This window comes from Acipenser ruthenus, chromosome 3, assembly GCF_902713425.1.
Source record: "Acipenser ruthenus chromosome 3, fAciRut3.2 maternal haplotype, whole genome shotgun sequence".
Classification (NCBI taxonomy): Eukaryota; Metazoa; Chordata; class Actinopteri; order Acipenseriformes; family Acipenseridae; genus Acipenser; species Acipenser ruthenus.
The window spans coordinates 57,979,058-57,991,169 of record NC_081191.1 but is presented as its reverse complement, the minus strand read 5'-3'; the positions used below and the strand labels follow the sequence as shown (position 1 = coordinate 57,991,169).

Below are 12,112 nucleotides of genomic sequence, written 5' to 3'. Positions count from 1 at the left end.
ATAACTGGTACCAATTTACACATGTTATGGGATTGCCCAGTTATTGCTAAGTTCTGGTCCTTTGTATCTTCCGTTCTGTCTCTACATTACACGCTTGGATAATTCCTAGTTCTACACCACAACAGATTTGGTTGGGTATGTTTAAGGACATTGTCCAATTAGAACACTCCACAGCTCGTAGAAATCAAGCCCGTGCTGCAACACTCCAGGCCTGGAGTTTGGCCTCTGCCAACCTCTCCAATTTCTTACTAGCACAGTGCTTTTAATGTTGTTTTTTTTTATTTTGGTCCTTACTTGAGAGCTCTGATCTATTGTGGTATATAGTTATATTTTTATGTTGTTACTGTTCTTGTTTGTCCAGATGTTTCTGACTCTTTGTTTGTTAACTGATGCTCTGGAAATGTATTCTTTGTCAAAAATAAAAACAATTGATCACAAAAAAAAAGGAATTATGGCCATATATACAAAAGGGACCAAAAGCAACCAAAAAATAAAACTGAACAATTGACAAATGTGCAAAAGAAAAAAAAACAGATTCAAATTATTCGTCCCAGAGACCCTGATCATGTCGTGCAATATGGCGCTATTCACTGTGGCTTGAATGAACAGCAAGGTGGTGACCATGGCAACCGAATCCTAACAGCTCTGGTCTCGTGCATCTGATCCACAGTCACAAAAAACAAATATATATTTCTCGGAAAATAGGTCCTTGTGCCTTTGATGTCACATTTCACTTATTTTGTAACGATTGTGTGAAAATGTTTGTTTGTTTTCTGCACCGAGGTAGGTCTGCACTAACATTGCAAAACACTCACTTTCCCAGCTCTCTACTGACAAGGTCCAGTACCAGAAATACACAAGTAGGACCTCGTTTTAAAGCTCTGATTTTCTTCTTTCCAATGGTGTATTGCAAGTGTCTCTCACGGTGCCTGAGTAAAGATTTAAAGGGCCAGGTCACAAGCGGGTTATTAGGTAGACCCTATAAGTTAACTATAGTAACTGCAGATATCCTTACTTTTAAATTTAAGGGAAACCCTTTTACTGGAAAATTTGAGTTTCCTTTAGAGAAGTCTCACCCAGGTGCCTTCAAGTAAACAAAAGCTTTCATCCCAGCTTGGTTTTCCTGACAAGACCCTGCTGAGACATTTGGCAACTATGCGTTGGTTGTAACACAGTATTGCTATACGTTTTTATGAGGCTAGGAGTGTTTGCTGAAAGTTTGGTGAAGATTTGTGTAAAATTAAATTACCTTACAACTAGTTTTTAACTCTGTGATGGGAGGGGCAATACATAAGTTGTCATTTGTGTTGGCCCCATCCAGTCCTGCGAGGTTCTGCGGCTGAAAATGTGTTTACTTTGCAAGAGCAGGGTGATGTAGTATCATTTTAATGTTCAAACTGCACCCAAAAAGCTGTGCAAAGTAAAAAAAAAACTTGCGCGCAATGATGGTGAACTGTTTTTGTTAAACTATCACACCTGTAAATATTCCTTTTAATAAGATGTCTAGTAAACTAAAGTGGGGTGTCCTGAAAAAAATAATGGCAGCAACATAGTTCAGGCCTGCAAGAGGGGCAGGCAGGCTACCATTGGCCACTGCAGTAACTTACAGAATAAATGGATTGGTATTGCTGTTCCAGTTTGTCCCAGTGGCTCAGGCTATGAGATGTTAAGCTTGTTCCCTGCATGTGTTGTGCTTTAAACATAAAGGATGTGTGTGTCATTGCAGTAAAATGGCAAAGCTGGAAGAACTGGAGGAAGTGGATTTTAGTGGGAACAAACTGAAAGCCATCCCAACTACCATCATGAACTGCAGACGCATGCACACCGTTATTGCACATTCAAACTGTATCGACGTCTTCCCTGAAGTCATGCAGCTCATGGAAATCAAGGTAGGAAATTTGCCATTTTAAATACATCACATGGGTTTCAGTTAACCTTCCTTTCTGAGTCGTCCAAGTATGTAAAATACACTGCATTGAGTTTACCTTTGCTCTCAAGAAAGAACTGCATATTTATGCACAGACCTAAATAGGCATGGTTGGCATTGTTCTAATATCAGAAAATGGATTGGAGATTTCATTCAACCTGATTGGTCAATACAAGTGTTTTAATCTCTGGTAAAGGACCTTATCTTTCAAACTTTGTTTAATCACTGTTTATAATCTGCCCGAAAGTACGCAAATACAGTATTTGTGTATTTTACCTTTTTTTTGCTTGATGAAAAACAAAATCTGTTGTTCACGTCCTGTGAATGTTGTCTGTCAATGTAGATTATTTTGCCTCCTTGCTTCTATCTGTTTAAATTTAGTATAGCAAATAAAGTAAAATAAATAAATAAATAAACATACTAGTGTATATTGTCAGCGGCAATAACCACAATAGAAACTAGTCTGTGGTTTGAATGATGAGTAGAAGAAATTAAAAAAAAAAACTGGATGCAGTCTGATTTACTTTCAACAACTTTATTTCAGCATATCACAGTAACAACACGGTGCTCTGTTTTCTAACAAAGCCAGAAAAGAGGTTTTGAATAAACTTTCTGAACACACGCTGTGAACAAGTTACTGAACAAACAGCAAGATCGGGATTAACACAGATAACTAGGTATTTGTAATTACTAAAACGTATATGTATTTATTTCGCTAATAAATGTAAGGACGTAAAGGTAACTTAAATATTGAAACTTACACAAATACACAAACTCAAATCCCCAAAAGGTTAACTGTACTTTTGTTTGTTACATGTTTTAACAAACAGTTCACAAACCATGTTTGCTTTTCTGTACGAGGTACAGTTCCTTGGAAATAGAAGCTTTTGTTTTATAATTTGGCAATTGGAAATACCCATGAAGCGTCCACCACTGGGATAATGAAGTCTGAGTGAAGGCTTCTAGACCACAGATTGAATTCTGAACAAAGCACATTACTCATTGAATAATGAGGAAAACGTTTGTATTCATTAGCAACAAAAACTAGTGCTGCATAAAATCACACAAAAAAAAAGTCTCAACTGTCCACCCTTATTCATAGGCTAATAAGCCCCCATGCTCTCCACCCCACCCCCCGTTAATTTTTTCATTGTTACTTAAATTAAGAAACGATTTATTTTCTTATACACAATTACACTATTAGTATATTATGATTTAATTTGGTTGCTTGTTCATTCAAAATTGAAACCTACATACCGAATTACGATTTTGCGTTGTTCTTTTACCTGCGGTGTGCATTTGTTCATTTAATTCAATATATCAGTTTTTTTTCACTGAAATCTACTGACAAGTTGCAATATCTGAGGAAAAAATAAACGTAACAGCAGATGGGTGACTCCCTATAAGCTTGTGCTGTGTTTTCTTGTTCTGGTAAGTCAGATACCATATTTTAAATCAGTATTATAAATCTGTATTTATAGCCTGTAGTCTGTTTAAAATGTAAACATTCAGAACATTTGGCGGTATTACGATCAAATGAGAAACATGCGCCTATGTACAATGTGTAGATCAGGATTCAACCACTGTAAAAGATTGGAATGAATAATTTGTCCAAATAACCGCCCAGGTAAAGACCAGATTGAGAAAATAAGCTCTTAGATGCTATTTCAAGCAAATTTTGTTTATTTTAAAGGGTTTTTGTCCTATTTTCAGTTTGAAAAAACACAGATTATAGTGTGTCCTTGAGAGAACAAGGACAACAATTGTGTGGCCCACTAATGTAAAATGGTGAACAGTGTCTCTCTGATTTGGGTCCTGTGCTGTTGCTAACATGTAGCCTGCCTGTCTGAGAGGCAGGGAGTCTGACGAGGCTGGAACCTTTGTAACCCATGGCCTGTTTACGTGTTTCTGCAGTGTGTTGACCTGAGCTGTAATGAACTGAGCGAGATCACGTTGCCTGAAAACCTGCCTCCGAAACTGCAGGAACTAGACCTGACTGGAAACCCCAGGCTGGCCCTGGATCACAAAACTCTGGAGCTGCTGAAGTAAGTGAACTTTCACCTGCTCTTTACGGTGGAGCAGATGGTGTGCTGGGTGGGTCAACAGAATTTACTGGAGAATAATTTACTGTGTGTATTTCATTCATTCATTCATTCATTCATTCATATGTCTATACCAAATTATAAGTCACGTTCCCACGTTCTCGCACTCAGTATGTCAATGACAAAGAATTCTAACCCTTGAAACCACAACAGGTTCTGTAAAAACAGATGTGTTAATATATGATTTCCTGAACTCCTCTGTATGACAGACACAGCAAAAAGTGTGTGAGAAATACACTGTCAACTTGATTAGAGGTAGACACCGAACACTTATAAACACGTAACATGGACACAATATGTATTCCCTATTCTTAGCACTGTTCAATTGGTAAGTTCAAGCTGTATAAATGAAGGGTTGGAGAGTGTTTTTTTTCATGCAAAGTATATTTGTGTTCATATATCATTTCTATTAATTCATGTCCAGCATATAATAGTCATTATAATATTGCATGCTCATCTCACAGAAATGTAATTTTTCAGCAGGTTCATTCTGTTAATACAACACTGTGAGGCTGTAGCAGTCTGTCTGGGGGTGTGATCTAAAAGTTGGAAGATATGACTAGCAGCAGTGACACTGAATCCCCATGACTTACTGCTATATTGATTTTAAACAGTCTCATCTCATAATACACTTGAGAAACAGCTATGGGGCAGGTTTGTGGAGAATTAATCTAAATCCACCATAAAATGTAAAACTGGGGAAGTAAAAACATAATTTTATCTGCATTGACATTCCCTTCAAGGGCATCTGTTCGTTTGTTTGTCTGTAACCAAGATTACAATTGCAATGTACCATGGCAACTGACATCATATTAATGATGAATTCAGATGTTAAAGGATAAACATTTCATAGTCATCTTATGTCATAGATAAGATAATGGCATAGCTACTCTCTTCAGTGGTGCCAGCATTCACCTTCCCCTCTGTCCTACAGCTTTTTGAGGCCTATGGGTTTTGAGGCCTTTGAACTTTCTAGTTTGTACTGAGTGGGTTAGCATTCTTAAACACATCTGATTTGAGTAGCAAAACAAATAGTGCATTGTGTACTGCTTGGTAGTGAAGAAATGCATATATATAATATAATGTATTGGGATTTTTTAAGACTTTTGCCATTGTCGTGAGAGGTGAGCTGTAAGCTGTCGTCCTTTTCCTTTACATTTCCAGGGATGCTGCTGCAAGACAGAATCTAGGGCAAACTTTTAAAAATAACTAGGTGGAAAATAGAAGTTATCTACTAACAGTAAAAACCTGAAATAGTTATCAGCCAATTTGATGAGCACTTTGTGAAGAGGCAACATAAATACTGTAATTCCAGTTACTCTGGCACAAACCCATTGCATCTTCTTATTATTATTATTATTATTATTATTATTATTTATTTCTTAGCAGACGCCCTTATCCAGGGCGACCTTACAGTCGTAAACAAATACATTTCAAGAATCACAGTACAAGTAATAATACAATTAAGAGCAAGGCTTCTGAAATAAAGGGGGGCTCCCTCTATGAAGAAACTAGATCCCCTTTTTTAACAGGTGGAACAGGTATACTGGGGGGATTTTGTGATATATATATATATATATATATATATATAATTTGTTAGCTTTTTTTTTTTTTTTTTTTTTTTTTACAGCAGTTGATGGGCGTAAAGGCTTTTGAAACCTGTTTTTTTACTTTGGTTTCAGTGCTTGCTTTTTTAACTTTGTGCAGTGAGAATATAGCAGGGATTTCTAATTGTGCTTCTGCATAAAAGTTTTGAATAAAATATTTTCGGTTTACAAAATATTGTGTATTTTTAAAATATGTTTTCATAATTTTGTCTGCACCTAAATGTCAAATCTATTCTCAGATGTAAAATTACTAATAAGATCTTTGCAGGGGATTTTATGTAACCTTTTGACTTCCCTGAACACTATGTTTGGTTCTATATAAAATCATGTAATTCCTATTTTTTTTTTTTTTTAATCATACCTAGGCATTATACTTTAACTATTATATTTCTGTTTTACTTTAAATAATCAAACCATCATAATTTGTTGTCCTAATATACCATATGTCATATTTTCAAATAATGTTTATTTCTGAAATAAAGAATTACACAGTTCATTATGTTTATATGCAATAATGCTCTTCATTTATAGTGTGTAGTGCACAATCAGTAATGTTTCCTATAAGGTAGCGATATCTGACTTTTTATATCTGATGTTACTCTCCTCCTCAGTAACATACGATGCTTTAAGATTGACCAGTCCCCCACCTCCTTCTCAGCCAGCGATGCCCCAGGTGCACCAGCAGTCTGGAGTCATGGCTACACAGAAGCCTCTGGAGTCAAGAACAAGTGAGTTCAGAAAACTTCTTGCCAGAGATCCTTTCAGCTACAAACCCAGTCTCTGCTTAGGTATCTGCTTTCTTATGTGAAGGTCAGTTCAAAACTTCTAGACTACAGACATCTTTGACACTAAAAGTTATGTTTATACACTAAGGTCCGGTCATGTCTTTTGAAAGAAATCTTTTCGTTTCTTGACACGGTCGCTAGGAGACAGAGGTAGCTGACACATGACGTCTATATAAGCCTGTCGTGTCTCCCAAAGAAGCAGTGTTTTTAAATGCATCTTGGCTCCTTGAAAAGCCTCCATCTTCCAGTGAAGCAAGTTTACCAAAGAAAAAACAGATGCAGCAGAAGAATGAGATGCTATAGAGATTCACATTTGAAGCTGTGGACAAATAGTTTTCTTTAAAGAAATGTCCCTATAGAAATGATTGAAACACCAGTGAGGTAGGGAAACCTCAGGTGTTATATTTCTAAATTAAAGTATTAAATAACTCTGTATACAGACAAAACAATTTTAATGTGACAAAGTAAATACAAAATAAAATAATATCATATGCAAAATCATTATTTAAAAACAAATCCATAGAAAAAGTTAAATATTAGCAGTAGACGTAAGTGGTGGGTGAAAAATGATGAAAAGAAGAGGTCGAGGTAATGAACTGGAAAAGGAAAGGAAATCAAGCAGAGAGGATTTTCTGGTAAAGCGGTGTCATTTTGTTATTTCCCAAAGGGTAATCACTTGTGTACAAGTGTTCTTGTACTTTTTTGAATTTCCAATTTTGGAAGGATAAAAAACTGAAACTCTTACAACACAACTCATCTCGTACTTTTAATGAATGTTGAATTGTATTGCAATTACTAACTGTATTCCCTATCCCAATTAAAAAAAATGCTACAATGGTATCCTCGGGACATTTAACGCTATTGAATTGTGTCCCTCAATATTCAAAACAATACAGTGCAGTCTCTGTAATCCATTTTTTTGGTTTTCCTCAGGCTGTGTGTGGCAGCCTTGTCAGCCAACAACTTGTGCGATAACCGAGAGGCTCTGTACGGCGTGTTTGACGGGGATCGCAATGTCGAAGTGCCCTGCCTCCTGCAGTGTACCATGAGCGATGTCCTGGCAGAGGAGCTGCACAAGTCCAAGAGCGAAGAGGAGTACATGACCAGCACCTTCCTCGTCATGCAGAGGTAGGCTTCCAGCAAGGCCCGTTGCAAAGGCACTGCCGTCTGAGTAATGAGCTTTATACATCGTCTTGATTTACTGGAAAGTTGAAAATTGACAACAGCTTAACACTCTAGAACCGCCGGGTTTATGCTACTACCTAGAACCGCCAGTGGTAGTCATTTTGACGGGTACATTTTAAACAGCTTCGATATGAAAATGACACACAAACTATCAGATACAACTTAAATGTTTTATTTATTTACATCATAGCTAACATTTGCATAGCAGAAACACTGTATTTAAATGAAAAAAATAAACATAAAAGGCTTTATTTTCTAAATTAGCACATATAATGCATGACGTAAAAAAGTGGTGGTGCTTATTTTCCCTGAATTCTGCAGAAGACCTACCTGGCTATCTGTACAGAAGCATTCATAGGGCTACTGACATTCTAAATACAATTTTTAGATTCTCAAATTAACTCCAAAGTGAGACGCTTTTCAAGTATGACTACCGCCCCCTCCCCTTACAAAAGGGGGTGTATCTGAGCAAATCTTCATCATTGAGCTTAAATATTTGGCCTGGTTTCATACCTGACCTGTATCTTCCACCACACAAAATATAAGCAAAATGTTCCTTATGTGACACCCAGTTGAACTTTTTATTTGTAATACAGTTCTTCGCTTTAAAATACCTCTTAAGATACAACACTTTAGAGCATTCCTCTCCTTGCTTTCTTCACTGTAGAGAGACCACTTAATCATGCCCTACAGAAACTGGGAGGCAGGCTAATGACGACATGGTTTCATAGTCTCATATTACACTGTGTCATAAATGTGGTGCTCACTGCAGTAATCCAACAGAGATGAAAGAGTATACTCTTTAATGAGCTTCATTTCTTGGAGTATGATAAACCGTTTGAAAGTATCCTCAGCAGTTGTCTGAATTGTTTCCTTTGATGGGATGTGATGAGGGTCTAATGAGCTGGCATTGCTTTTCCTCAGGAAACTCGGGACTGCTGGGCAGAAGCTGGGCGGCTCAGCAGTCCTGTGCCACATAAAGCACGACCCCATGGACCCCGGAGGCTGCTTCACCCTGACCGCCGCCAATGTCGGAAAGTGCCAAGCGATTCTCTGCAGAGATGGCAAGCCCCTGCCCCTGTCCACAGTGCACACAGTGAGCTGTGAGGAAGAGCTGCAGAGGATTAAGCAGCACAAAGCCATAGTCACTGAGGTAGGAGAAAATAAAACACTAGTCCTTGGCCACTTTCCAGCCTAATACACCAACTGTTTACACTCCTTTCACATTTTTTTTGCAATATTTTCTGTATTAAGTCATTATGGATGGCTTTTACAGATGCAATTAATGCCAGACTCTGATATAACTTCTAGTGCCATTCAAAGTATAATGTAATAATTAAATTACAATGACAATTAAATCTGGTCCCAGGTTAGGATTTACCACGGTGTGTGCATATTTAATATAGAAAAATGTGAGACCTACAAAGCAATGGTAATACTTATTAGGTAAGATTTACTGGAATTAGCTGTATGTACTTTAAGGTCTTTCCTGGAAGACTGTGTTTACTATTCCAAGATTGACTAATTAGTCATTTATCTCTTACTTCAAAATATTTATTCAGGGAAAACCCAATGTGTTAGTGTGAGGGGGGGCTAAATAGGTCAGAGCCTCTTTGTTAATTAGAACTGTTGACATATCAAGAATTTCTTAAATGGAAAAAAAAAAACCTTAGTTTTTTCACTTAAAATTGCAGGACAACAAAGTGAATGGGGTGACGGATTCCACCAGGATTTTGGGCTACTCTTTCCTTCACCCGTCAGTTGTCCCACGGCCCCACATCCAGTCGGTCACCTTGACACCTCAGGACGAGTTCTTCATCCTGGGCAGCAGAGGCCTGTGGGACAATGTGTCTCCGAGCGAGGCAGTGGAAGCAGTGCGAAATGTCCCGGATGCCCTGGCAGCCGCCAAAAAGCTATGCACACTGGCGCAGAGCTATGGCTGCAACGACAGCATCAGCGCCGTGGTGGTGCAGCTCAACGTCACTGAGGATTGCTTCTGCTGCTGCGAGCTGAACGGGGTGCAACCCCCTAGCCCGGGCATCTTCCCACCCTCAGTGAGCGTGGTCATCAAGGACAGGCCAACGCAGGCAGACACACTGGGCATGCCCTCCTCCAGCAGTGGCATGGCGTCTGAAATCAGCAGTGAAATCTCAACCTCAGAGATGAGCAGCGAGGTGGGCTCCACAGCTTCGGATGAGCCCCCGCAAGGAGCTATAATAAATGACCACAGCGTCTCAGCCTGCCCCAGCGAGCAGCGCTGCTGTACCCTGCACCCTGTCTGCCTCTCTGGCTCCTTCAAGCGCCAACTCTCAAGCGCCACCTTCTCCAGCGCCTTCTCAGACAACGGGCTGGACAGTGAAGATGAGGAGCCCATCGCCGGCGTCTTCTCCAACGGAAGCCGAGTGGAGGTGGAAGTGGACATCCACTGCCTGGGGGCTAAGGAGAAGGGACTCGCCTCCTCCCATCCTCTGCTCCCTGAGGCCTGCGATGAGGGCATCGTGATCAGTGCCAATGAGGAAGAGACGATGGGCAGCGGCATGGTACCTGACAGGACTCTGCTCATCAAGCTCCAGGGTGACAGGGGCTGGGCTGGGACTCTACGCAGGAGAGAGGGTGACTGCTGCATGGGCACCATGGGCAGGAGGCGTGGCAACGGATCTGTTGCCCCCTCGCAGAAGAGCCACAATCTGATTGAAGTGGCCACGGACGCCCCCACCAAAAAGATGGGTGGCTACTTTACAGCCCCAGCCCAGCCTGACCCAGACGACCAGTTTATCATCCCTCCTGAGTTGGAAGAGGAGGTTAAAGAGATCATGAAGCAACACCAGGAGCAGCAGCAGAGGCAATGTCAAGCGGACCAAATGCCAGACTACTACAACACACCTCTGTGATGCTTCACAGAAAGAGCTTTGTGCCAGATGGCTCAACAGAAAGTTGAAACTCATTTTTACAATACCTACCCCCCTACAAATACACTTATTTTTTTTTGTAAAATAAGAGAGGAATCAACACTAGTTTTTTTTTGTTTTTTTTTTTTAATTATTTATTTTTTTTATTAATGTCAATACTTTACAAATGTAGTTAATTCACTTTTATTTTTTCCTTACCATATCATTTTATGTATAAAGAAAAATTAATTTGTTGCAGAGGAGCAGGAATTTGTTCTTTTTTTTAATGCTGAATCTTTTATCTGAAAAACAACAAATAGTATATGACCATGCTTAACTATTAATATAGGTTGTGCTTTTAATAAGGTTATTTCTTAAATCATGGCTTTTGGCCTTAAAGTCATAGAAATTTGTAGAAATGTAAAGACTAACTCCTAGGAGTTGCTTACTCTTTAATGTGACTTAGTCACTGAAATGTACTAATCTTCTCTGAGAGAACAGGTGATTTTCCAATTATTGTAAATAGAATAAATGTTGTATAGTGATGCCTAAAAAAGAAATGTCATGTCAGTGACTCAATATGAGAAAAAAGGAAACAAAACTTTTTGTAATAATGAAAAAAGTGTGACAAGACTGAATTTGTACTGCTGGCTGCCAATAACTTCTTAAAAACCGAGACTGATTTGTTTCGTCAGCTGGCCTGTTTTTTTTTTTCCTTTCCTGCCCCTCCCCCCTATGCACACACACACACACTCCTTCACAGTTGATGTCTCTCTTGTCTCCCTTAGTTATGCTGCCACCAGCATAACTGTATTGAGTTATCTGTAAAGGAGTCTTGAAACAGAATACACAAAAAGTTTTTGTTATAATAAATATAAAATTTCCAAATAATAATGAACTGTCATTGATTTATTGAATGGGGGGGGGGAGCTTCTACACAAGGATAAAAGACTTGGCTGTGTCAACAGATACCCAGTTATGTTCATCTGCTGACATCTTGTGTGGTGAAATATAAAGAGAACATTTATAAGCACTCTGCTTGTCCCTAATGTGTTTGCAAAACAGCTTAAAAAAGACTTTAAGGGGTAGACGTACTAAAGTGTTGCGTTTGTCGCAATCATTGCAAACCACATGCAAACCAGTCGGAAGTGTAGCGTGAAATGTACTAAACAAACGCAACACTGTCAGCATCATTTTAACAAATGCTTTGCAGCCGCAGTTCTTATTTGCGCTTTAGCCTTAAATGAATATGTAATTCTGGGCGTTCCTGCAGAAATTCACAAAAACAGGGTGGGGATAGTGAGGGATAAAAAATATTGTAATGAGATGTACTAAAGCTGCGGGCAATTGTGGCACTTTTGAAAGCACGTTTTAAACAGTCACAATTGTTGCTGGCATTTCCCAATCCGCTTTTTCTTGTGTGTTGCCAGTTGTGCTCAATGCATTTTTTAGACAACCACCCTAGTACCTAATTTTCAATAAGGCCAGGATGTACTTACAAGCCTTGAAAACAAATTTCTATGACATTTCTGGTTTTCCCAGCATGTTGGGAGCAATAGACGGCACATATGTGCCACTAACCCCTCCAGCTTATTCTGAGCATCTGTATGGGACCGTG

General features: G+C 39.1%; 1 protein-coding gene across 1 annotated transcript in view; it reads left to right on the top strand.

Annotated features, from left to right (window-relative positions):
• Positions 1–11,388, top strand: part of LOC117394457 (PH domain leucine-rich repeat-containing protein phosphatase 1-like) — a 99,783-nt gene extending 88,395 nt beyond the window's left edge. The window contains exons 12-17 of the mRNA XM_033992772.3: positions 1,727–1,889; positions 3,842–3,972; positions 6,248–6,364; positions 7,355–7,549; positions 8,531–8,759; positions 9,301–11,388. Of these exons, the coding sequence (XP_033848663.3) occupies positions 1,727–1,889; positions 3,842–3,972; positions 6,248–6,364; positions 7,355–7,549; positions 8,531–8,759; positions 9,301–10,497 (2,032 nt within the window). The 3' untranslated portion in view covers positions 10,498–11,388. The remainder of the gene's footprint in view (positions 1–1,726; positions 1,890–3,841; positions 3,973–6,247; positions 6,365–7,354; positions 7,550–8,530; positions 8,760–9,300) is intronic.
• Positions 11,389–12,112: the final 724 nt, after the last annotated feature.